Source organism: Bison bison, unplaced genomic scaffold (assembly GCF_000754665.1).
Source record: "Bison bison bison isolate TAMUID 2011002044 unplaced genomic scaffold, Bison_UMD1.0 scf7180017864331, whole genome shotgun sequence".
In the NCBI taxonomy this organism is placed as follows: domain Eukaryota; kingdom Metazoa; phylum Chordata; class Mammalia; order Artiodactyla; family Bovidae; genus Bison; species Bison bison.
The window spans coordinates 2036099-2063779 of record NW_011494903.1 but is presented as its reverse complement, the minus strand read 5'-3'; the positions used below and the strand labels follow the sequence as shown (position 1 = coordinate 2063779).

Sequence of the window (27681 nt, the reverse complement as noted above, 5' to 3'; positions counted from 1 at the left end):
TCGAAGTAAAAGCAATGGAGTTTATTTCAGTGAAATTACCTTAAATTAGATATATTAAGCTCCCCAGTCCCCCAACCTGGTAGAAAAGTTCCTCTCAGTGAGAAATCATTTATTTTAATGGCAAAAATTTTACATATCAGTAAAATCTGTTATTTAAAACTGTGTACAGTACATTTCTGGCAAATGCCTTATACATCTTTCAGCTGTCAAGACAAAGTAAAAATGTGGTTGCATAAAATCACAAAAAATATAAATTGCTGAAAAGATAATAAAAAAAGATTAAAAATCATTTGCATTGACTCCCTTACATCTTCAATTAGTAAGAATTTGCAAACAACAGTAAATTTGTGGAAACTGTGATGAAACCTTGACATCCTCAACTAAAAGTTGTCATTTCAAATATCCCAGCTTAAAAAGAACCTACTTCCAATAGTCTGTGTATTTATCATATTATTTGAACAAGTGCAATATTTAAGTATCCAAAATAAAACTCAGTAACTTAAAGGAATCACAATAACTTAAAAAGAAGCCGTTTACAAAATTAACAATTTTTAGAAGGTCCTATTTAATTGGTTCCTCTTTTTGTTCCCCACTCCCCACAACAGGTCAGAGACGTTACGTCTTAGCTCTATATACAAATCTGTAGCTTTAAAAATACAGTCTTCTGTTCTTAACATTAGGAACATAATGCTGCACTTAAGAGAGCCTACATGAAGACAGTATCTCCAAAACAGAGGGCCACATACAAGTTATAAATACAGTTTGAACTTATATTTAAATGGAACTCCTATCATTTTATACAGTTTTCCGATTCTAAGTTGAATAGAATAAGCCCTGGACAGAAGGAAGCAAGGTTTTCTCCTGAATTCAGTGCATGTTTCTAGGGATGCTGGAGCTACATCTACAACTATACAAGCGATCATGACATTTGAGAGCATTATTATCAAGTTACATCGGTGCCAAAAACAACACTACAATACCAAGAGTCTTAAAAAGGGGGTGGGGATGGGGGAAGAGTTCTGTTGCAATGGAGAGAGAATACCAAAAAACTTTCAAGTTAAAATATAAGGCAATTATGAACGACAGTATTTTTTTATTAGCATACACATGACACAAATTTTATCTGAGGTGGCTAAATTTTTTCTTACACCTAGTATGTAATGCATTACACTAAGAGCAAGAAAAAGAAATTATAAATCTGAGGATTAAGCAACTTTGGGAAGTTCCCATAATGCTACTTTAAGTAATGAAAATCCAAAGCAAATGTGACTAGTTAGAACTGATTTGTTCCATATTTTATCAAAACAATAAGGTAATAGCTAAGAGACAACCAAATGCAACCAAATGCAACTAAAGTGTAAACTTTAGTTGGAGCCTGGTTTGAAATAAATTTGTATGACAATGAGGGAAATCTAAATATGCATGATTAGATGGTATTAGAGAATAGTATTATGGTTTTTTAGGAGAATGTCATTATTTTTTAGGAGATGCTTTAAGTTTTGAGGAGTGATGAGTCTATCTGCAATGTCAAAATTGTTCAGGGGAAAAAAGCATATATACACACATACATATACACATATATATATAACTGTATCTACATACAGATATATAGATAAATATGGCAAAATGTTAACAAGTATTGAATCTAAGTGGTAGATAACACATGTGATCATCTTACAGCCTTTCAATTTTTCTTCTAAAAAATGGCCATAATGAAATTTAGGAGAAAAAATCCTGTTTAAGCAGTTAACAGTTTGTAAGACATGTCCTATGCACTGAATCAATTTAAAAGGTACATGATTGAATGACCAGACATTCCTGCATACATTTAATACTGACTGACATGATTAGGAGAGAGGACTCTGTCAAATGTCAAACTAACCAATGATTTATTTACAGTATATGCAATGTAGCTCTTGTGACAAAAAGAGCAATTTATATACAGAATATAGTGGGGCAAATTGCAGAATTAAAATTAATGCCTGGAGTGTCTGAATATATAAGTTCTGTATGTTTTTGCACTTACCAAACTAAAAGAAAAAAATTTAACTGTGTCAGGTATCTTTAATGTGACTTACCATATACTATAGAATATTAAGGAGAGGATATGGAAGAATCATCCAGGCTGTCCCTAATGTTGAAAATACTTGCTAAATTACGGAGCCCAGAAAACAAAATCACCTCTAAAAGTCTCTGGGGATTCTAGTCAAATATTTATTTCTTTATTCCCTTTTTGGCCGCACCACGCGGCATGAGGGATCTGAGTTCCCCCACCAGGGATCGAACCTGCACCTCCCTACGTTGGAAGCACAGAGTCTTAACCACTGGACTGCCAGGGAAGTCTCTAGGCAAATATTTATTGAATAAATCTTTGAAGCAAATATATAACACATCAACATGTAATTAACATATGAAGGCCTTTATGGTAAATTAATATTCTACAAAGCCCTGTATACACTAAATATAAAATAGCCAAAAAATCAAGTGAGCCTGAGAGACCTATAATTCATTGCGCATAGTATATTATTCTATATGCCTACTGAACAATGAACAAAATTGTCTTAATTCATTTTTGCACATTATGCTTTTAACTATTAATCATGTTTCAACCTCTGTGCAAACTGCATTCCAAAAGGCCAACCCTCAGTTATAATTACGTATAACTTGATTATACATGGAAGCATTTGGCTATGATTTATTATGCATGCTTATTGCTATCAAAGAAATAAGCAAAGTTTTAGGTTTACTGTGCAAGAATTTTAATTAGATTCGCGCACATCTCAAAAAATTCTATTGTGTGACTTCCAGGTCTTGGAGTTAATTCAACAGGAGAAGAGTCAAGTGAGGTTACAGATGAGGTAAGAGAAGCTTCTGAGGATTTTCCTTGAGCCTCAGCATCTGAATCATTCCTTTGGCAAGCTCGATAGTTGCTAACTGAGCCCGATCTCTGTGGCGTAGCAGTCCCTGATTTGGCTTCAGTAATTTCATCTGGGTTAAAAAAAAAAAAATTCAATTTATTCTAATCCATGACACCCTTCCCAAAATTTTAACAGTATTTAATTTGCTTCTTTAAGTGAGACCAGCTATCAAGAGCATGTTTGTTTTGAATACTCCCTATAACAGAGGCAATGAATCTGTGTCATGCCACTTGCCTCTTTTACACACAGTAATGTAGTCCCCTGATGACTTATTAAGATTGCGTACATATTTGGCTACTCATCAGTCTTGCAATCCAGGATTAAGAGGTCAATGACATAATAATGAGGCTTAATAAACATCATTCACTAGCAACGAAAGTCAACCTTTCTATATTACAATAATAAAATAAATGCACTTAAAATTTGAATCTTGGAAATCATCTCACCTAACTCATTGCTTTATTGATAAGAAAGCATAAACCCCTAACAGTTAAGTGACTTGCTTAACAAGTGACTTAAGGTAACAAGTGAACAGAGAGGTAAATCTTGAAATTAAGTCTACTAACGCTCATCTCAGTGCTCTTACTTTGTCTTCATATTTAAGATCTTATAAAAGAGCAACAATTCCAATGAAAAAAATCAAGGAAAAACTAAAATTAGGAACACAACAGTAAGTGGTCATTCAGTTGGTAAACCCTGGTACTAAAAAACCTAAGGTGACAAATTTAATCCAAATACAATGGAAAAAAAGTTAAACCCATTCTGTATCTCAAACTGTGTTGTTACTACCATCTGGACATAAACAGACACACAGGTTTGGCCAACATATCATAGCTTAAAGCTGTGTCTTTCTGATACTATAGGTACTATCTTTGAGTTTATAAAGAAGACAAAGCCATGGGTAAATCTCGTAAGTGAACAAAAGTGGCAACATATCTTAATTGACTTGGTCAATGAAGAATAGCCATAAACACGTCTACTTAGTTAAAGATTCTGTTTGTGAGAGAACATTTATATATACACAGCTGTGTGCATGCATGCTTAGTCACATCCAACTCTTTGTGACCCCATGGACTGTAGCCCGGCAGGCTTCTCTGTCCATGGGATTTCCCAGGCAAGAATGCTGGAATGGGTTGCCATTTCCTTCTCCAGGGGATCTTCCTGACCCAGGGAAATAACCCTGCATTGACAGGTGGATTCTTTACCTCTGAGCCACCAGGGAAGCACTGTGCTGTACTTAATTTTATTTTTTAAGTTTAATGCTATTGACTTTAACAGCAAAGTCAACATTTATCCTAAATAAAGCATTTCATCTTACCAAAATGAACTACAAGAAACAAAAATGTAACAAACTATCACTTTAGGATAAAGCTATATAAGGCTTTAAGGATTTTAGAAGATAGTCTTAAAAGGACAATAAACTATTTCCTAGATTCTCAAATATTCAAATCTAAAAGGTGCTTTTATGTTCTTTTGCTACTGAATTACGAAGTACGATTCAAGAAGCTTCAAAAGACTCAAAGATTTACTAAAATGCCAAATTAAGTAACAAGGTCTAATATGTTGTCTACGTTGTTCTGTGTGTACATACCATCAATACTTCGGAAATCCAATAAATACGTTCTACTATCCACTTGGTATAACTGCAGACTCATTTTGGAGTATGTACTTGTCACAGGATTCTTCCTCCGAACACGCAAATAATATGGGTTTACAACCTAGCGCATGGTATGGACAAAAACAAAGTGAAAAGGAATTCTTCTATAAAACATGGTAGACTACAGGTTTGTCAAATGTGTTAATATTCAGAATGCGCTTTCTTTCTTACCTTCCATTCATAATCCAGCTGTTTAATTGCTCTACAAACTTCTGCCATGATATCATTTGGCCGACTTTGACTTCTAATTCCCAAATGCCATTTTGCTTTCCTTACACCTTGGTGTTTGGATTTCTGTGGATTTAATTCATCGAGGGTATGGCGCGCCCTGGGAGTTTCAGCAACCAAGAATGGTACTCTTTCAGGATGGGGCCGAGTCAAGTGGTGATCGTCGAGAAACGAATCTGGTGGGCTCGTTGCCAAGTAAAAATCTTTGGCCTCGTTCATTATCCTCCTGTTATCTATTATGAGGTGGTAGGCAACTGCCAAAGGGTCCTGGTGATTTCTGTTATAAAGGCAGCTGAGAACCTCCTCCTCTGAGCATTCAAATTTTTCACATACTTCTTTTAAGGCTTCATCATCAATCATGGTTGAGCTATATGATGGATCCTCAGGAAAGAGATATTTTGGAAGGTCCTGTTTAAACCATTCATGTTCCCTGAGAGAAAATGGTAGCTGTCAGAAGGGTTTGGAGGAGAGATGAGACTGAAAGTAACTGTTTGGGGGAATTTATACTCATACAGTATTATCATTTATATTTATATTCATACTGTGTCATCGTTTTTTTTAAACAGATTTTTCTCTTTTGGCTCATGTTTCATTGTATAACAGAAATGCTCCAGCCTTACTTTGATAGTAAGAGGGAGACAACACTGCTGGAGCAACCAGGAAGAAGTGTCTAAACTTTAAATTTTTGGAACAAATGGCAATGACATGCTAGTGGTAAAGACCATCTTATTTCCAGCTCAGAAAAGAACAAAATTAGTCTGTGGCTTCCTCTTGGGATATAATGTTAAGTGAAAAAAATATATAACAAAAATAGACAGCTTTAACTCATTGAATGCTTACTATGTGGTAGATTTTAGGCTGAACGTTTCATATCTGTTATCTCACCTCATTTTCAAACAACTCCAATAAGATAATAATAATATCCCCTTATATTAACGAAGGAACTAAGGATTTCCTAATTTTATATATAAAGGGATTTTTTTGACTTGAATTATATAAAAATATGCTAAAACTAAAAATATTGAGAGGAAACACCCCAAAGAACAAAGATTATCTTCTGGGTATTGGAATTAAAGATCATTTAAATTCTCTAATGTTTTTGGTGTTTTCTAAGTCTTTTCCAATTGTCACATATTTCATTTAAATTGGAAAAAAATATGTAAAACACAAGAAAAACCACCTCTAACTAAGACATTCTGAAATATAAATTTTAGAGATGGATCAGTCCTTTCCCTCTAGTAGTAAAGTCATGACCTGCCATTCGTTCTCTTTTTCAGTCTGCAGAATATGGACTAAATGGGAAGGAATTAAGCTTTTTTTTTTACTGGAGTATAGTTGGTTTACAATGTTGTGTTCTTTCTGCTGTACAGCACAGTGAATCAGTTATACATATATCCACTCTTTCCTAGACTCTTTCCCCAGATAGGTCATTACACAGTATTGAATAGGGTCCCCTGTGCTTATAACGTAGGTCCTTATTGTATATCTATTTTAGCAATCAAACTTTAAGTTCTACATATGCACTTTCTTCTTCATTGCCCTAATATTTTTTTCTTTACTAGTCCCAGATACACATCTGATTTCTTTCATCCTTCTTCCATCTCAGAGAAATGTTCTATATAGCCATTAGAAGACCAAAAGAGAAATTACCATTAACGAAAAAAGGAAAGAAAATCAATGGTAGAAGAAACAAAGTTTGCAGTATTATCTTCATCAGAAATGACCTGCTCAAATTTGAGATTTGTCATCATCACTTTTGCCTTATTTAAACTATTAGGTTGAACCACATGAAACTGGCAATAATGGTAGACTTTTCTACTTATAAAACAGTAATTTCATATGTAATTCAATGTATACTACTACAAAAACAAACATGTCATTGACTGAATTAAAATGTTCTCATTCCTTGAGATGTACAAAAGGAAAAAATACAGTAACTTGTAAGATGAGAACTCAAACAGCAACATCCAAATTTACTATGAAAAAGTATGAGAATGTGTAATAGTCAAACATGAAGCATATTACAGAAAATCTTAAAGAATCACTACTAAATCTAATACCCAACTAGGGTCCCTTTTATTTTTCATTACATCTTTTTTTTTTTAATTTAAAAAGTAATATAATGTTCACAGTTACAATTTCAAAACAAATAAAGAAGCATAAGCAAAAAGTGAAAGCCTTTCCTCCTCCTAATCTTACTTCCAATGGTAGCCAGTTTAGTATTTTTAAATATCAAGATAAAATAAGTGTGAGTCTATACACTATTTTTAATATAAAAACGGGATTGCATTGTACAAACGGTTCTGCAAATTTCTCTTTCACTTGACTTATATCACTGATACTGTTAGATCTGACAGATTGCTTTATCACCTGATATCTTTGATTGTGGCTCTCTTCATGGGATCCACCTGCAGCATATGTTTCAAAAGGCTAATCACAGAAGGATTTAAATATTGAGGGGTATAAAAGATCCCATCACATATCTTCTTAAAAAGAGTTGGCACGTGATCATCATCGAACGGAAGGGTTCCACATAATAAAGCATACAGAATAACCCCACTGCTCCATATATCTACCTCTGGACCAGCATACAATCTGCAACAGGAAATACCAACTGGGTTAAACAATCATTAGTAACTTAAGAGTCAATTAATTAATAATACATTTTAAATACAGATATTGTATAAAGAATTATTAGTCAGAATATGGTTTCTATAAGTCACTGCTATGTACTACACAGAGATTCATTTAATTTTTTTTCTCTTTTTTTTTATTTTATTTTTTAAAAATTTTATTTCTTTGTTCTAATTTTTTTTTTACTTTTTTTTTTTTCTCTACACATAGAGATTCTACACTAATTCTATCAGTAGTATCTTGGGAAACAAAAATTAAGAGTTTTTTTAAAGTTACAGACTATAGCTAAAATTCTCTCCTTACTACCTTACAATTATCCTTTGTAATTAAATTATACTATTAAATTAAATTATACTACCTTACAAAATATCCAACTAATAGGGCCAAACTTTGAACAAATATATCATTACTGAATTTAAAACCACTGTTTTTTGGTTACAGATTAAGTGATCTTTCCTCAACTGGGAATGTTCTATAGTGATAGACTATAAACCCACTCTCCCCAATTACCCAAGACCTTATACCAAGGTAAAAGGGGCCGAAGCTGTGGAATGAAGCCCAGCTAACTGATTTGCAGAGGACTTTAAACTCTTATTTGCATTGTACTATAGCCTGCTGACTTAACTGTTGTTGTTATTTAGTCGCTAAGTCGTGTCCAACTCTTCTGCGACCCAATGGACAGTAGCCCGTCAGGCTCCTCTGTCCATGGAATTCCCCAGGCAAGAATACTGGACTGGGTTACCATTTCCTACGCCAAGGGATCTTCCTGACCCAAAGATCGAACTCAGGTCTCCTGCATAGCAGGTGGATTCTTTACCGCTGAGCCAGTAGAGAAACCCTACTGACATAACTAGCTGCAGACTAATTAGGTAACCCATTCAAAGTCTGGCTTCAGGGAAAGGGTTTCTTTAAATTGGTCAAATAAATTATTGAACTGACTAATAAATACTGTTTTGCAAGTAAAGGTTTCCATACATCTAGACCACACAGAAAGACCTTATCCAAACTGGGAAAACAGACTTCAGTAACGGCCCAATATATACATGCACAATTACATATCTTTTTGTTTAGTTAATTAACAACGCCCCCAGTATCCAGGTCCTGACTTATCTTCTTCCCCAAATAATTTACACAGCCCACGTGAAATAATATTAACATTTCCCTGCTAATATAAAAAGATAATGATGAACCTTGATAAATCTAAAATTAGGTATTTTTGCCTTACTCATATCCATGCCTTAACACAAACATAATTTCTCTGAGTAGGCTAGGCTAGCTGGCTTATGAAAATAGAAAGAAAATACTACAACATTTCTGCATTCTAAATCAGGATGTAAGACATTCAAACAAAGAAATAAGGTTTGAATGAAAAGTTATTAAAAGTTAATTATAAAAACTAGTAAACAAACTTTAGCTTCTCTGTTTTCTATTTCAGTAGTATAATGAACAATTCCTCTTCAAAAAAGTAAATTTTACTGTCATCTAAACTATTCAAAAAGCTGCCTTATACTAAGATCTTCATGTTCTCAATGCTGGTAGTTAGTATAAATAAACTGAGAGACTAGAATTCTTATTTCAGTCTCTAGAAGATTTAAAGAATGAAAATTAAAAATAAATGAAATCTGAAGATTTTATCAATATTTCAGTCCAATTCCCCAAAGTACCTTATCATAAAAGCTAAAGCTAATTTGAAAAATTAAAGCTACACATTACACTTTTAATTCCTCATCTAAGCAAATAGTAAACCATTTCTTACTACTAGATATTTCTGCATTAGTCAAGTTTTTAATGTCTCACTTTTAAACTTGCTAGTTTTTAAGCCTTCAATGTCTTCCACCAGGGGAAAAAATGAGAGTACTCTCATTTAACTAATATTATATTAACTTGCAAACCAATATCCCCCTTTATAAATGGAGTTCTTAATCCTTATTCACTTATAATGTTTTATTCTTATAATAGAACACTTTTTGGATGAGAAAAGAATAAGCTTTAAATTTCTTTCACTAGAATTGAGTATTATACTATAGACTAACGAAGTCTAGGAGAAAAATATGATTACAAATATACTGGGCAGGGAGGAGGTGTCAAACACTACCTTCCTGAAATTACTTCTGGTGCAGCATAGTTGGGTGAGCCACAACTTGTTCTTAAAAATTCACCATCTGACATCATGTTTGAAAGACCTGAAAATGCACAAAATTCACCGCTCAAGATTTCCCAAGGACAAAAATAAAAACAAAATTCCATTAAACAATAAAACTGAGTTTGCATTAAAGTGATAAATCATCATTTTGTTCTTTTTTTCAACAGAATCCTACATCCTTTATTGTTCCCAAATATTTTGCCTTTATGCCATAAAACTTGTAACCTGTTTCAACAGTTAAGCTAGTGCAAGGTCAGGAGTTCAGTGAATACATATTAAGCTATTAGTGATTTTGCTTATTAGAATAAACTGGGCAAGTTTAAGATTCACAGAGTTAGACAACAAACTTATGGTTGCCAGGTGGGGTAGAACAGCGGGTAGAGATAGGGAGTTTGAGAGCGACATGTATGCTCTTGCTATATTTATAATGGATAACCAACAGATCCTACTGCAGCACAGGGAAGTAGCTGGATGAGAAGGGAGTTTGGGGTAGAATGGATACATGTATATGTGTGGCTGAGTCCCTTTGCTGTCCACTTGAAACTATCACAATATTGTCAATTAGCTATACTCTAATATAAAATAAAAAACGTTTTTAAAAAATGACATGTTTTATTAATAAAGAAATTACTAGGAAAAAATGTAGACTGGAATTAAAATTCAAAGTTTCTATTAACCCCTGATCTGATTCTTAAAAAAAAAAAAAAAAGTAATTTTTAATATCCAAGTTCCTTCATAGTTCTACTACAAAAATAAAAAACTCAGGAATTCCCTGGCAGTCCAGTAGTTAAGACTCAGTGCTTTCACTGCTATGGCTCAGGTTGAATTCCTGGTCAGGAAACTAAGATCCCACAAATCACAGTTCAGTTCAGCTCAGTTCAGTCGCTCAGTCATGTCCGACTCTTTGCGACCCCATGAACCACAGCACACCAGGCCTCTCTCCATCACCAACTCCCGGAGTTTACTCAAACTCATGTCCATTGAGTCGGTGATGCCATCTAACCATCTCATCCTCTATCATCCCCTTCTCCTCCTGCCTTCAATCTTTCCCAACATCAGGGTCTTTTCAAATGAGTCAGCTCTTCACATTAGGTGGCCAAAATATTGGAGTTTCAGCTTCAACATCAGTCCTTCCAATGAATACCCAGGACTTATTTCCTTTAGGATGGACTGGTTGGATCTCCTTGCAGTCCAAGGGACTCTCAAGAGTGTTCTCCAACACCACAGTTCAAAAGCATCAATTCTTCGGCGCTCAGCTTTCTTTATAGTCCAACTTTCACATCCATACATGACCACTGGAAAAACCATAGCCTTGACTAGATGGACCTTTGCTGGCAAAGTAATGTCTCTGCTTTTTAATATGCTGTCTAGGTTGGTCATAACTTTCCTTCCAAGGAGTAAGCGTCTTTTAATTTCATGGCTGCAATCACCATCTGCAGTGATTTTGGAAATCACAGGTGCAGCCAAAAAAAGAAAACTCTGCTTCCTCAAAAATACAATGAATAAAAATAATGACAACTAAAGAATAAGGAAGTCAAATAATTTAGTCAGTTATTTAAAAAAATCTCAGTAGCTCAGAGCTGTTGGGAACTATTTAGTGAATCTCTAAAATAGATCATATATACAAAACTGAAGAAAATAAAATTTATAAGCATCTCCTCTGATCTGAACTGAAACTAAGCAAGAGAGAGTTGCAGAGATTCATTTTTATCTTAGGTTTAATGTCAATGGCAATTTATATAGGAACACAAATTTACTACATTTTCCTCAAGCTGAAATTATGCTTTTCTATTATTTAAATACTTTACTTTCATTTTTTAAAAATAATTTTGTTCACATAGTTTGCCTTCTGGCTTTCAAAGTCCGAGTAACTTCATCCCAGTCTCTTTCCTCTTGCTCCATAGTTGATCAAAAGAACACATGGAAATAGGTTGCTAACTTCTCCTTCACAAATAATGGTCTTTTTTCAGATGATGTCGCTAATGCTGCGAATTTAAATTGTTTGTCTGCCTAATGTAATAAAAGTCAGTTTTAAAGACATAAAGCTATGAAAAGAGAATTCCTTATTTTTACTCCTTTTCGTATGCTCCTAGACTAATAGTGAGGATATACTACTTTGGGATATTCAGTTGATTATATGCAAGTTACCTGAAGAAACCTACTGATGTTTGTTAAATGAATATATGAAACTATAAAAATCTCCTTACCAAAATCAGCTATCTTTGCATTCATGTGTGCATCAAGCAGGACGTTTTCAGGTTTCAAATCTCTGTGGACCACCATATGCCTGTGACAGTAATCCACACCAGAAAGGATTTGTTGGAACAGTCGTCGACTTTCTTTTTCATCCAGCTAAGAAAAAGCAGAGAGGCAACTTAAAGGTGTATCTTTCAAAAGAAAGTAGTCTATCTATAATTCTCTAGCCTATAAAACTGTGAAAATGCAAGAGCCTTCCAAATGAACCTCACTCATGAGATGCTTTTCAAATGGGGAGGTGGTACAGACCGCACGAAACAGAAATGCTAGGAGGATCTTAGAACTCAAATTGGTAACTCAATTTTCTCATATTATCACTCTCATGACTATAATAGCTTGTTCTCATCTAAATATCATGTGCTATTTCGAATAATTTCAATTTTTACTTGAAACTAGGCATGTTTTCTCCTATAAATTACAAATACTTACTCTTTGATTCTTTTAACAAATATTTATTGAATACCTTCAATGTGCCATGCACTGTTTTAGACACTCGTGATATAGCAATGATAAAAAGAGGCCCTAATCTAGTTAAAGACAATAGACACATAAATAAAAAGAATAAGAGTGTTCTGGAGAAAAACAAAGCAGGACAAAGGCACAGAGAATTATGTTGGGGTGGGGAATACTGGTTTGAACCATATGAGAAAGCAACATTTAAGCATCGTTGATGAATTAGCAAGCAACCATGTTATCCTAGCTTCTGAAATAAAAGGTGTTTTAATTAAAAAAAAAAAGAAAAACCCTAATTCGTTTGTTTTATAAAATAGAGTGAAAGTGAAGGTTGCTCAGTGTCTGACTCTTTGCGACCCCATGGACTATATACAGTCCCTGGAATTCTCCAGGCCAGAATAGTGGAGCGGGTAGCTGTTCCCTCTCTAGGACATCCTCCCAACCCAGGGATCAAACCCAGGTCTCCTGCATCGTAGGCAGATTCCCAGCAGGGAAGCCTTTATAAAATATAATAGCATTTATCTTTACTCTGCTTACTGAAAAAATTATATCTTATGCTGTACTACATTTTTAAAAATATTTTTTAAAAACATTTTTTAAAAACTTCTCTTTCCATTTATCCACATTTTCTTATTTTATGATTTTTTTCCATAAGTGAAAACCATTACTTGGATATGCCTGCTCCCAAGAAGTCATATTTAATAAATAAGCTATTAATCCTCTAGATAAAGGACGCTAACATGCAGTTCTTTAACACAGGTCACAAATTAGCATTCTAAAACCAGGTTCCTATACCTTAAATGGTAATAGATAATCTGGAAGATGAACCAGTAAATTCTTTTGAAAACAAAACCAAAACTATCAAAGAGATAAGAGATACCCTTCCTCAAGAGCAGGTAATAATGATTAGCAATCTAATTTACTTCTAGAAGAAATATAAGTTCATTTTCTAATACAACTCCATATATAAATATACTAAATGAAAAGAACAATGTGTTCTAAATGTGAAAGAGAAGAAAATTAACTGAGTGAACAAAATACAAGCAGTAAAATAACTAGTTAAGCTACAAAAATGAAAATTATATTCGATACTATATTAATACAGTACAAAGGATCAAGGAGGGGAAGTCTATAAAGAAAGACTAGAAAAGTGAAAGCATATTTAAACATGGAAGATGGAACATCACTAAGATGACAGCATATAAAGACAAAAGAGCAAGAGAAGAGATGGCAGTAATTGAGGGGAGTCACTAAGCAAAAGGGTAGGTGAACAGTGATAAAGACTTGGCTAACCACAGAAAGCTGGAACCCAAGCCTCTAGAGGTGGAACTCAATGATAAACTCATCTGCACACAGACTTCTTGAAGGGCTTAGATATTGGAAGTGTTGGGAATTTCTGATGGTAGAAGTGAGAAATGGACTGGAAACAGGACAGCTGATTGAAGAAAGAAATTTTAAGCTCACCACCCTTACTGGGGAATAAGAGCCATGATTTACTCTTTAGTAAGGAAAGCTGAGTGCCGAAGAATGGATGCTTTTGAACTGTGGTGTTGGAGAAGACTCTTGAGAGTCCCTTGGACTGCAAGGGGATCCAACCAGTCCATTCTAAAGGAGATCAATCCTGGGTATTCTTTGGAAGGACTGATGCTAAAGCTGAAACTCCAATACTTTGGCCACCTCATGCGAAGAGTTGACTCATTGGAAAAGACTCTGATGCTCAGAGGGATTGGGCACAGGAGGAGAAGGGGACGACAGAGGATGAGATGACTGGATGGCATCATCGCCTCAATGGACATGAGTTTGAGTGAACTCCGGGAGTTGGTGATGGACAGGGAGGCCTGGCATGCTGCGATTCATGGGGTCGCAGAGTCGGACACGACTGAGCGAGTGAACTGAACTCAACTGAACTGAAGGCTAAACCAGCCCTGTTCCTCAAGGACACTAGAGCAGGAATGAGGCACCACATGGAGAACATAGGGCTTAAATGAAAGTCAGCATAGGAATCAGTGAGCCTTCTGGACCTTTCTCCATTTAGCTCACAAAGCACTGGCAGCTAAGCTCACACCCTCAAGGAAACTGGAAGGTTTCTTCTGGAGCAACTATCTCAGCAAGGAAAAAATATTGTTTATTATTGACATTTGGTGTTCCCTAGTAAACAGACAGGTCCCTACCCATTCAACCAATGGGAAGGTCCATCAATTAATAAATTCCACCCTCCTGACCTTGGCATTTAGAATTTCACTCTCAAATATGAGTGGACAACCCACAATCACCAGATATCTAAGCAAGGGTCATGCACAAAAGACAAACACCAATAAAATGAACAGAAAAAAGCAGGGAACACAGAAGGTACAGAAGCAATGAAGGAAAGAAAAGAAAAAAATTTTTAAAGAAATTGGCATCCTCAAACAGATGTTTATTATCTTTGTGGAACAAAAAAATAGGCTATTTAAAGAAAGATGACTTCAGAAAACAAGAAAGAAATAAAAAATGACAGCTGGAATTTTAATATGCAATGGGTAAAATTGAGCACAATTTCCATAATGTAAAACAAAATGATCAGGACATGAAAAATGGAAAAGATAAGAAGGCAAGACACCAATTCAACTTGTGTCTTTTCCCATTTTTTAGGCAGAACATTGGTGCCAGGGATGGGGGCAGGGGGTTGGTAGAGGAGGCAGGGGGTGAAAAAGACAAGTGAAAGAGCTGAAATTGAAATGAATCATGTCAAGAAATGGTAAAATCAAAATTAACTTTGTTAATGATTTTGATTTTGATGAAAGTGAACAGATATACTACGCAGAACAAATGAATGAATGATATAAAGAACTTTAGATTGGGAGGGAAAACAATTGGCTTCTTAGTGCTTAATGAGGCTCCTCCAAAAGAGGTTTTTGCATACCACATACTCTGGGTATGAGAAAAAGTACAGTAGGGGCAATGTTCTGTTTTTGTATCTGTAACTTAAGATACTGTTCAAAATGTCTTCTAAAATTCCTTCCAACTCTAAATTCTTTAAGTCTAATTCCTACCTCCTTCATGGAGCCTGTTCTTTCTACTCCAGGTACATCAGATTTCTGAAACCAAAAATGAATGCAATTTAAATGTGGCTAGGGGTTGACTGTTGGAGAAGGAAATGGCAACCCACTCCAGTGTTCTTGCCTGGAGAATCCCAGGGACAGAGGAGCCTGGTGGGCTGCCATCTCTGGGGTCGCACAGAGTTGGACACGACTGAAGCGACTTAGCAGCAGCAGCAGGGGTTGACTAGCAAGGCCCAGATTTCTAAGTATTAAATAATATGTTTTTTAAGGATTAAATACATACTTTAAGATATATATTACAAGTATTCATATGCCCCAGAAGCTAAGTCTGAAGATCCTGAGTTCTAGGGTCTCAATCTAATCCTATCACTGATAAATCAAGTGACCTTGAGCAAAAAAAAAAAAATCCGTTGAGTCTCAGTTTCCATATCTGTGTAAGTAGGCTAAGGATATAATCTTTAAGATCTAGCTCTAACAAGTCTATGATTCTAAGCAAATATGTGACTAAGGGGACTGGTTATTAAATAGAACTCTTAACAGAATTGCTTTCTAATATTCTGATGCTCATAAAGGATAAGGGGAGTTACAAAATATATACAGGATTAAATCAGAACTGCTTACCCTTCCATTTTTACAGATATAATCAAATAGCTCTCCTCCTGAGACATATTCCATCACCATGAAAATATCAGATGGTGTACTGATGACCTGGTACCTGGTGAGAGAAAACATTATCTACCAGTATTAAAACATGTATATTCATTCACTCAATAAATATCTACTAAGTGCCTATAATACACCAGGCACTGTGCTAGAGGCTGGGAAAACTGCAGTGAACAAAACAGATTCTCTGCACTCACGGAGTTTATTTTCCAGGAGCCAGGAAACAGACACTAAATAAAAAAGCAATATCTCAGGTGGTGGAACATGCTATGAAGAGAAATAAAGCGAACTAAGGGAAGGAAATCTTTCATACAGGGTGTTCAAGGAAGGCCTCTCTGATAAAGTAACATGTAACAGAGCCTAATGCAAATCAGGGAACAAACCATGCCATTACCAAGAAGGTGAACCAGGCAGAGGGAAGAGCAAGTTGCAAAGGCCCGCAGGGGGAAGCCTGCCTGGCATGTCTGAGCAATAGTAGGAAGGCTAGAGCTGAGTAAGCTGGGAGAGAGAAAACAGGATGTGGGGTCAAAGAGGCAACTGGTACCAGAGGACACAGAACCTTACAAAGCCATGATGAGGCTGTGGCTTTTATTCTCTGGCAGAGAGACAGCTAATGAAGGTTTTAAGCAAAGCAGTCATGTGGCCTGGCCGATTAAAAGGGTAATAACTTTGACTGATGGTGGCAATGTGAAGAACTGACTGGGCAGTAGGGTAGAAGCAGGTGGCTATTGTAGTAGTCCATGAGAGAAATGAAGGGGGCCCACACCGGGTTGATGACAATGAAGGAACTGGAATCAGATCCTAGATATACTTTTGCAGGAAGAGATGGAATGGAGGTTGGGAAGTGAGAGAAATAGTAAAGTTAAGGATAGTTCCTAAGTTTCTGCCCTCAGGAACCAGATTATCACCTGAGATGGTAAAAACTGTGGAAGACCAAGTGTGAGAGGGTAATAAAGAGTTCAGGTTTACCCATACCAAGTTTCACGTGCCTCGTGGGCACCCAAATGGAGATGTAAAATATAGCAGGAATAGGAGTCTGCCATCCAGGAATGGGTTTCAAAGCAGGACACGTATACTTAAGGGCTGTCGGCACAAAAATGGTATTTAAAACCATGGCACTTCAACAGATTAGAAGACGTGAGAGTGAAACAAATTTTGAGTCAGCCAGTTCAATACAAAAACCTAAACGGTTTTAATTTACAGTCTGCATAATAAAGCCAAGCAGTAAATAAGTTATCTGTAGACCCTACAACTGGCAACTGTAAAACAACAGAAATACTACTGCCTTTTGAAATCTGGATTTCTAAAGTTCTATTTATTATTTGTTTTATCAGATAGAACCAGTGTAGGGGAGTGAGGGACAATTTCTACTGTGTTGTCTCGATGAGGCTAACTGATACCACGTGGAAATTTGGAGGTCAGGAGTTTTTGTTTTGTGAATCATTGTTGATTCTATAGCAGTAGGGGGGCACTGAAAGTCATCTATCAAAAGGGCATCAGCTCAGAAAATAAGAAATATAGCAGCTGATAAACACAAGGGCTAAATGTGGACTCAGGCTTAAGTGACCATGAATGGGGTTAGATAAATACATGAATAGGAAGAACTTCTAAAACTCTCAGGAATAAAATGAAATGTCACTCAGCTTTCTCACTTGTCAGATTAAGTAGGTTAACAAAAATGATGAAAACATGATATGACTATATTTAATATAATCAGATCTTACAGTTTAATTATATGAGGATGCCTGAAAAGCTTGAGGTTCTGAATTTCTCTGCGGATTTTTCCTACTACATCAAGGCTTCGAATCTTCTGCCGATTCAGTATCTTCACAGCAACTTTATGCCCAGTCAATTCATGTTTGCCAACTGTAGGAGAAATAATTTTAATAAATTAGTGCCAGGTTTGGTTAATAACATATTTAGAACTATTCTAAGAGTAGAAATCTTAGCATTCTCCAAAAATACTTAATCAAGTCCAAGTTCCTTCCAGTTCTGCCTGATTTACCCCTGAGTGTTTAAGAGTGATTAAGTATGGGCTTCCCTTGTGGCTCAGATAGTAAAGAATCTGCCCACAGTATAGGAGACTCAGGCTCAATCCCTGGGTTGGGAAGATCCCCTGGAGAAGGCAATGGCTACCCACTCCAGAATTCTTGCCTGGAGAAGTCCATAGTCAGAGGAGTTTGGCAGGTTAGAGTCCATGGGGTTGCAAAGAGTCAGACATGACTGAATAACTAATACTTTCACTTTCAAGTAGGAAGACACATAAGAAACTACTGTGGTTTTTTCCAGAAAAGAAAGTTGGAGGGCTAAGGCAGAGAGAAAGAAAGCAACTTCTTTATTGTTCTCTACCTTTTTATACTTTTAAATTCTCTTAATTTACTTTTTAGTTTTTAATCTGTCATACATACAAATTGAGCTTTTCTCTCTTGGTGTGCAGTTCTATGGATTTTAACACGTGGAAATTGGTGTCATCACTGTTATAATCAGATACAGAACAGTTTCCTCATTCCAAAAACCTCCCTCATGTTAAAGACACACTTTCTCTATAAGCCCTTGAACCTTTTAAATTTTGGTTCATGAGCATGTAGTTTCTATTTTTTTAAATAAGAAAAAAATTTAAGTGATTACCTTTCCATTTTGAATGTTATACCCAGATAATCAATGGTTATAACAGAATTTAGACATTTTTTAATAGTGGCAAAGTCTTTTCTAAGGGTCTAGTGGAGAATTTATATTCCAACAAAATCAAGAAGTAAGCCAAGATGGTATTCAGTAAAGAAGGGGTCCAAAATAGGAGAAAAAGAAAATGACTCCCAGTAAGTTAATGAAGCAAAGTCTGAAGCAACAGCTATGTGGAAAGCTCTCTAGTTACTAAACTTTGACTTGAACAAGTTAAATTATTTCAACTTTGTAGTCAAAATAACAATACTACATACCCCATAGGGTGACATGAAGTAGGGCTGGTAAAACACTTTCCATCATGCCCAGCACAGTAATTTCTTCATGAAAAAACGATGACTATTACTATTTAAGGTTATTTATTTTCCATTGCTCCCAAATGTCTCCCCTGTTCCTAGCTAATCAGTCCTAAAATTTCTGATTAATCCTGTATAGCCAATTTTATCTCAGCTTTTTGATTTGTCCTTTTTATAGTTAGATTCAGTGCCATGCCTTTTTCCAGGTCCACAATAAGTACTAAACAATAGCTTCCCTGCTGGCTCAGACATCTGCCTGCAATGCAGGAGACTGGGGTTCGATCCCTGGGTGGGATCAAGAAGATCCCCTGGAGAAGGGAATTGCTCCCCACTCTAGTATTCTTGCCTGGAGAATTCCATGGACAGAGGAGCCTGGCAGGCTACAGTCCACAGGGTCACAGAGTCGGACACAATTGAGCAACTAACACTTTCATTTTTTTTTCCAAATAGCTGTAATTTCTATGCACCTGGCTTCTATCCCCATAAGCTTCAATCTTACTAACCTGCTCCATCCCCCGCTCCCGCCAACACCAGAGATTCCTAGCTTCCAAAGTTCAACCCAATTCCTGACTTTGGTTAATTTTCAACATGATATTGCTAGATGTATATACACAAAGTAAGATTTCACTTACTACCCAAAAACTATAGAAACATTTATTCAGTCACAGAAGAGCACAGAGGTAAAAATAGGTTTATCTGACTTAATTTGAAATCAGATTTTTTAAATGATTACTATTTTTTTTAAACATATAAATCTAATTGGTTTATAATACATAACATAATTAAGGTATACAACTCAGTAGTTAATATTCATGACATACCCACTTTATAGCCAAACATACTGCCTCTAACTCTCCCAAGCCTGGAAGACTAGCAATATTAGCAACACTTTACAAGTAACTGAAGTACAGGAAGATGAAATAACCAAGATGAAATAACTTGCCCAAAGTTACATAGCTAGTGACTAACAAAACAAAAATGTCTGTCTCAAAAACTTGTCCTTTTTCCAAAAATGGTATGTGAAATGTGATTATTTTTTAAAAGATGATCTTCAAAAGAATATTACATATATAATAATACTAAATAAATATCCTTTGAATAAAAGATATAGAAGTTGAACATGTAAGAGGAACCCTTGATTCACAGTCTTATAATTTTGAAAAGAATAACAGATTGAATTCTCCAAACTAATAAGACTTACTCTAAAACTTCATTCATTTATTTAAGAAATAGTTATTGAGTACCTGCACCCACTATGTGCCAGGCACTTGCTACTATGACCTTTCTCCTGTATGAGAAAATAAATCCACTCTAATAGGCTTCCCAGGTGGCTCAGACGTAAAAAAAAAAAAAAGAAAATCTGTCTGTTAATGCAGGAGACGCAAGTTCAATCCCTGGGTTGGGAAGATCCCCTCAAGTAGAAAACTGGCAATCCACTCCAGTATTCTTGCCTGGAAAATTCCTTGGACAGAGGAGCCTGACAGGATACAGTCCATGGGGTCACAAAGAATTGGACACCACTGAGGAAAATCCCATGGACGGAGGACCTGGTGGGCTGCAGTCCATGGGGTCACTAAGAGTCGGACAAGACTGAGTGACTTCACTTTCACTTTTCACTTTCATGCACTGGAGAAGGAAATGGCAACCCACTCCAGTGTTCTTGCCTAGAGAATCCCAGGGATGGGGGAGCCTGGTGGGCTGCTGTCTCTGGGGTCGCACAGGGTTCAGGTCGGACACAACTGAAGCGACTTAGCAGCAGCAGCAGAGCAACTAAGAATACATGCACATGCAGTAAAAACCTGCTTCTTATCAATTTTAATGTTTTATAACAAGAGACCAAAAAAGACATTTTATTCATTCTATTAAATCTGTTTAAAAGTTACTCAAAAATCTACAACTGATCCTTGAACAACTCGGGTTTGAACTGCAAGAGTCCACTAATACTATAATTTTTTTCAGCAGATAAACATTTAGCCCTCTTATCCCTAGATGTAGAACCCAAGGGTATAGAGGGCCCACTATACTATGTCACTTAATAAAAAGGACTTGAACATCTGGGGCTTTTGGTATCCTTGGGGGCTCCTAGAAACAACCCCTCCAGTATTCTGAGGGGTGACTGCATCATAAGACAAAAATGAAGAGCATAAAACTAAGCACATAGGGAATTCCCTGGCGATCCAATTGTTAGGACTCAGGGCTTTCACTGCTGGGCCTGGGTTTTATCCCTGGTCAGGGAATTAAGATCCTGAGAGCAATGCACTGCAGCCAAATAAATAAATAAAAGCACATAAAATATAATGCAAGTGTACTGGGTTGAAGAGTGTCCCCTCTTCCCCACAAATTCACATCTACCATCACCACAGAATGGGATCTTATTTGAAACCAGGGTTTTGGGGGGCATAGTTAGTTAAGGATCTCAGGATAAAATCATCCTAGATTTAGGGTGGGCTCTATATCTAATAACTGGTGTCCTTATAAGAAAAGGAGAGAACACAGGCACGCACACACAGAGGTGACCACGTGAAGACAGGCAGAGACTGGAGTTTTGCTTCTACATGCCAAGGAACACCAGGAGTCACCAGAGGCTGGAAGAGGAAAAAGATTCTCCCCTAAAGCGTTCAGAGGGAGTGCAACTCTACTAAACCCTTGCTTTCGGGACTTCTGGTCTCCAGAACTCCAAAATAACTTGTTTTAAGTCACCCAGCTTTGTGGTACTGTTACCACAGCCCTAAGAAACTGACAGGCTTAGGACGTGTGCTCTGTTGTGTTTAGTCGCTCAGTCGTGCCCAACTCTTTGCAACCCCACGGACTGTAGCCCACCAGACTCCTCTGTCCATGGGGATTCTCTAGGCAAGAAATGGAGTGGGTTGCCATTTCCTCCTCTAAGGGATCTTCTCAACCCAGGGATCAAACCCGCATTCCCTGAGTCTCCTGCATTTCAGGCAGATTCTCTACCACAAGCCACGTGGGAATCCCTAGGTTTATGATAGTCACATCGAAATCAACAAGTTAACAAAAGTAATCTTTTTTGAAAACAGATTTTTCTGAACTGTACTACATGTGTCCACGCATTCTTAAATGGAACACATGATGACAGGGACCACAGGGACATCATGGGAGTTACTTCTCTAGATAGCACTTCTTGCTCCCAGGCTATTATGGGCCAGATCCTAGGGTTTTCTACTTTTTGAAGTTGTGTTTCATCCTTCACGGTCTATCAGGAGTCAATTCACAGCCTCTTCTCCAATGTTCTAATTTCAAGAATTCTAATTTTCAATGGGCTAGAAGAATCATAAAACTAAAATTATTAGAATAAATTTTCTAAAGTATGCTTTACAAAACACTAGGACTGGAGACTCTTCATGGGAAAAGATTTCAAAATCAAGTGGTCTCGGAAAGGGTGTCTCCTCTCCTTTTTAGAAACTTATTATGCATATTAACACAGTAACACCGATAGAGCCCTACTGGAAAGAAACCCATCAAGTGTTTAATCTGGTATTTCCCAGTCTTAACTGGATACAGGTTTTTCCTCCAAGGTTTGAAAACAATGTCCCAACACTGAGAAAGAGAAGAGTGAAAAAGCTGGCTTAAAGTTCAACATTCAGAAAACTAAGATCATGGCATCTGGTCCCATCACTACATGGCAAATAAATGGGGAAATAGTGGAAACGGCAGCTGCAAAATCACTGCAGATGGTGACTGCAGCCATGAAATAAAAAGGCACTTAATCCTTAGAAGGAAAGTTATGACCAACCTAGACAGCATAAAAAAAGCAGACATTACTTTGTCAACAAAGGTCCATCTAGTCAAGGCTATGGTTTTTCCAGTAGTCATGTATGGATGTGAGAGTTGGACTGTAAAGAAAGCTGAGTGCCAAAGAACTGATGCTTTTGAACTGTGGTATTGGAGAGGACTCTTGAGAGTCCCTTGGACTGCAAGGAGATCCAACCAGTCCATCTTAAAGGAGATCAGTCCTGGGTGTTCATTGGAAGGACAGATGCTGAAGCTGAAACTCCAATACTTTGGCCATCTGATGCGAAGAGCTCACACATTGGAAAAGACCCTGATGCTGGGAAAGACTGAGGGCAGGAGGAGAAGGGGACAACAGAGGATAAGATGGTTGGATGGCATCACTGACTCATGGACTTGAGTTTGGGTGAACTCTGGGAGTTGGTGATGGACAGGGAGGCCTGGCATGCTGCAGTCCATGAGGTCACAAATAGTCGGACACGACTAAGCGACTGAACTGAACTGAACACTGAGGACTCCAAATGTTTTCTTTTTAAGAGAAGGCAGTATCTCCTATTATTTTTTTCCCTTTTTCTTCCCAGCAAAATCTCGGTAATTTTCCAGCCATCATATGATTAATATGTTATGTTTTCCTTACTTATAGGAACAACGATATTTGCCTTGAACCCACTGCCAACATAGTTCAGTATTAGAATTTTAGTAGCATAATAGTTTTGAAAGTATAGTTATTTTATTATAGCTTAGGAAACACAAGATCACATTTGAGCCTCACAATAAACCTATGATGCAGGTAATATGAGGCGCTGAGAGATTAACTCATTGAAGTAAAGTTATTAAGTGATCAAGGCAGAACAGGTCTTCTAGTTGGAAGAATTCCAAGTCTGGGACCTATCCACTGTACAGCACCATCAGTGTGCACTGTGAAGGGAAAGAAGCCTTGACAACAATATCAAAATCTGAACTGTTTCCTCAAAACTAAGCTAAAGATTCTCCAGTGACTAAACTCAGTTGCAGCCAAATTAACTGCTGCTCCATAAGTCAATCAGTGCAGTACATGGACTTTGTCAAGGATATGCACTTCTGAAATATTTCTCCCTTGGTCCAAAGCTCAAAACTTTACTCTTCAGACATCACTGTTTTACAGTAATAGCAAGATGTGGCTTTTGGGTGAAATGGAAGACAGGTATTTCTGCCATGGAAGACCTGAGTCACTCACAGCAAAGGTTACCACAATTCACAATATCTCCCTCACAACAACAGCAACAGATGAGTCAACTAAACATTAGCTAACAACCTGTTACTGCTTTCTAAAAGGAACTTTGTCTAACTGTAGAACTCCGTAAACATGCTCTTCTAATCAGATATGTAATCCTCAAGTAAAGTAAGATCATACGTTGAAAGAGAGAATTTTAAACACTGATAAAGAGTTGCCACAAAGATAGAAATGTCTACTAAAGATATTCTAATCACCCAACCATTTCATTTTCACTCTAAAATTGAAAAACAAAAACAAAAAACCCCTCACTGCTAAAAGTATCAGTGAAATAACTGAATTCTGGCTGGAGAGGGATGAATTTTAAAACTATAGGTGGAAATTTGAGAAAGGTACCTTTTCTTAACAAAACATTTTAGGCATCCCAAAAGGCAAAGCAAATACCCATGTTCCACCCAATAGCCGCTTAAGCAATAAAACATTACAGATGCAACTGAAGCCCAGTCTGACTCCTCCCAGATTCCTTCCTCCTTTCCTTCTCCCTAGAGGTTACCACTATCTTGAATGTGGTTTGTCTTTCCCACATATATGATGATATAGTAACAATTTTTTCATATGTTTACTTTCACAAACTATATATTCTTTTGAATTCATAATGAATTCATGCAGATTCAAAAATATAAAAAGATATAGTGACATGTCTTCCTACAACCTAGTTCCCCTCCCCTGAACACGTGTAATATTCACTTTCTACTGTAACACAGTTTCATGTGTGTCTTTAAAGAAACACTGTATACAGATGCACATGGTTACACTCAGATACTTTAATTTGCCCCTGCTCTTTATCCACAAATGGTAGGTATGCTATACACTTTGTTGATTATCTTTATTTTTTTTCTCTCTTAAAAATACACCTTGGAAATTGTTCCCTATATTATATGAAGTCTTGCTTTTTTTTTTTCCTTAATGTTTGCAAGGTATATACCACTGTATGGGTAAACCATAATTTAACTACTGTCCTGCTAGCAAGGTTACTTCCAATCTTTTGTACTGACAAACAATATGGCAATGAGTAACTCATTATTCCATATACCTACAGGATAAATTCCTAGAAGCTGAACTGCCGGGTTAGTTTTATAAATACTGTCATACTCTGTAGAGGTGGTACTGATTTGTGCTCCTGTCAGCAATGTATGAGTCTTTTTTCATGTTTTTAAATTTTATATGGATAACATGACTGGACATATTCTTCAACTTCTGTTTTTGTGGCCTAACCTTATATACTTGAGATTCACCCATGCTGGTATATATAGCTCTAATTCATATCTAGACTTTTTTACTTAAAAGTTTTTAAATAACTTTTTTTTTAATAACTTCAAAAAGAAGTCACCTATTTACCTAAACTTTCAGTTTCATGTATAAAATACTCATCAACTTAATAAACAGATTATATGTATAAAAACTCATTTGGGAAAGATTACCCATCCTACTGAAGAAGTATCTTCTCTTAGAAAATGAGCAAAAACTTCCACTTATATTTACTGCAATAATAACTCTATTCATCCATGCTTTTATAAATGTTCTTCCTGGGAGGAGAGGGGAGTAGAACCACAAGGGAGTGGAGACCAACCCCTCGACAATCAAGGGGGTGGAAAAAAGGTATCTTGGAAACAATAATTCAAGCATAATTCCAAACTAACCCTAGTTGTCTAAAGTTTCCCCTCAAAATGTTCCCATTAAGTTACCAAAGGATTTTTTAAACCTTAACAAGAAACAAAATAATGCCTATGAATCTGCAGTCCTCCCCATCCCCTCAATAAGTTTCCTATAAGTATATCATATTGGGAATGATATGATATCACATCTTCTATTAGACTCTCTTTCTATGTTAAATTTACCAGTGTGTATGACTAAAAAGCTCTATCTCCTCCAAACTGCCTCCTTTGAAATATGTGGCTAATCGTATAATTTGTAAGAATTCCGGTCAAATTCTTGGCTACTGTTAAGTTAACATGTCATCACTATAGTGGCTATTTCTGCATGTTCACCAAGCATCTAGGTCCCCCTTTCTCTCTTCCAAAAAAAACCCCGTTTCTGTGCAGGTGTCTACCCTATCTCCCCATACTAGTCAAGTACTTCAGAAGATGCCCTCCCACCCATACGTCCGAGAGGGGGCGCTCTTCCTTCAAGGGTAATGCCATCTGCCCTATAGGAACACAAGCCTAAACCAATTAGCACATAAAAATCCTGGCCAGACGGACGGACTGAGCCAGTAAGACTCTTGAGGGCGATGCTGGGGCTTCCTCGCCCTGGACACAGAACCACAGAAAAGACGTTCTTGGCTGGGCTGTGTTGAATTTTCTATTATTTGGGGGCAGCAAGCATTTCAACTGTTTTAACAACTTTAAAAAGGCTGTGATTGAAGACTTTGACCACCATCAGTTAATGTATTTATGAACAAAGGAACCCGATCCATGAAAACTATGATCCTCTGACTAACACTGGCCTTTCTATATTTGGAGAGATGGTTGACTCTGACAGCATGTGTTATTTCGAGAGGCAGGTGTGGGGAGTGAAGATGAAGGAATAGCAGTCACTGGAGGGATTCATGTCACTGCCACAACACAGATCAAATCCAGGAAATGAGGAATATCCTCTGGCTTTCCTATCTACCATCTACCTTGCCAAAAGCCACCTAGCACATAAGAACGTGAGACCTGACTCTATTCAGGTCTGAATTAGGAGAACAAAGAGCATGCTAATCCAAGCAGAACCCTGGGGGGAGTGAAGGCAACAAAGCTGTCATTACTATTTGGGGGGCAATAGTGAATACTTCAGTATTTACAAACTGAAAGCAGTCTGTAATGGCTAACAAGTAAAGAAACAACATCGTCAAAAATAAGTAACTTCAAAAGCACAGAAACATCTTACTGGCCCCAAAACAAACCCACCCTAATAGCTGTAATTACCCTATTCTGGCATTTGCTTCTTACTTTCTTACATTGGTGGCCTTGCTGATTTTCTTAAGAAGGTTTAGGCAGTTGCTTCCCTGTGGGCTATACAGCAATTTTCCAGTTCTATGACTCAGGAAGAGCAAGAGAAGGAAGGGCTCTCCTCTTCCATCCCTAGATAAAATCAGAAAATGTTTATTTAGCTCTGATAGAGCAAGGCTCAGTTAATTCACTGTACAGACTTTCACAAACTATTTTCTCTTTCAAATATTTACCAAGAGCTTATTATATGCAAGTCACAGGCTATTCTTTATTCAAAGCCAATGCATAATAATTTTTATCAGTTCCATACTTCCTTCCTCTACATTCCTAATAGCAGAGTCAACTATTTCAAAGAAAAAATATTTATGCCTCACAAAATTTGCAATTAAACTCTTTGTGCCAGAATTGGTGACTTGAAGGGCAAGTTTGTTATTTCCAGAATACTGTACTGAAACACAAGAAAAAGCGATTCCACTTTTCTTCAAAAAAGAAAAAAAAAATTCAGATGAACATTAAACTACTCATTAAAATATAAATATCTTGTGAAAATAAACGGAAGCGAATTGCATCAATGAATAAACACTATCCGGAGGAAAAATCTGCCTACCGGGTTTGGTAATTAAGAAACACTGAGGACACCGGGTGTGCCTTCAGACCATAAACCATAGATCGCAAATACATATAGGACCAATTTATAATCATTAACCACTCCGAAAAAAAATCAGTGATCCTTTCCGACGAGACGGCCTTTTTTTTT

At 36.7% G+C, this 27681-nt stretch overlaps 1 protein-coding gene across 3 annotated transcripts in view; it reads right to left on the bottom strand.

Annotated features, from left to right (window-relative positions):
* PRKAA1 (protein kinase, AMP-activated, alpha 1 catalytic subunit) overlaps positions 1-27681 on the bottom strand; it is a 28497-nt gene continuing 816 nt past the window's right edge. Inside the window, exons 2-10 of one of the 3 annotated variants that reach the window (XM_010853724.1) lie at positions 26925-27056; positions 17718-17859; positions 15952-16045; positions 11788-11932; positions 9533-9620; positions 7174-7398; positions 4747-5233; positions 4510-4636; positions 1-2988 (exon numbers count right to left, since the gene is read on the bottom strand). In XM_010853724.1, the coding sequence (XP_010852026.1) occupies positions 2744-2988; positions 4510-4636; positions 4747-5233; positions 7174-7398; positions 9533-9620; positions 11788-11932; positions 15952-16011 (1377 nt within the window). In that variant the 5' untranslated portion in view covers positions 16012-16045; positions 17718-17859; positions 26925-27056 and the 3' untranslated portion in view covers positions 1-2743. The remainder of the gene's footprint in view (positions 2989-4509; positions 4637-4746; positions 5234-7173; positions 7399-9532; positions 9621-11787; positions 11933-15951; positions 16046-17717; positions 17860-26924; positions 27057-27681) is intronic. The other 2 variants (XM_010853725.1, XM_010853723.1) reach the window with 2 other exon arrangements.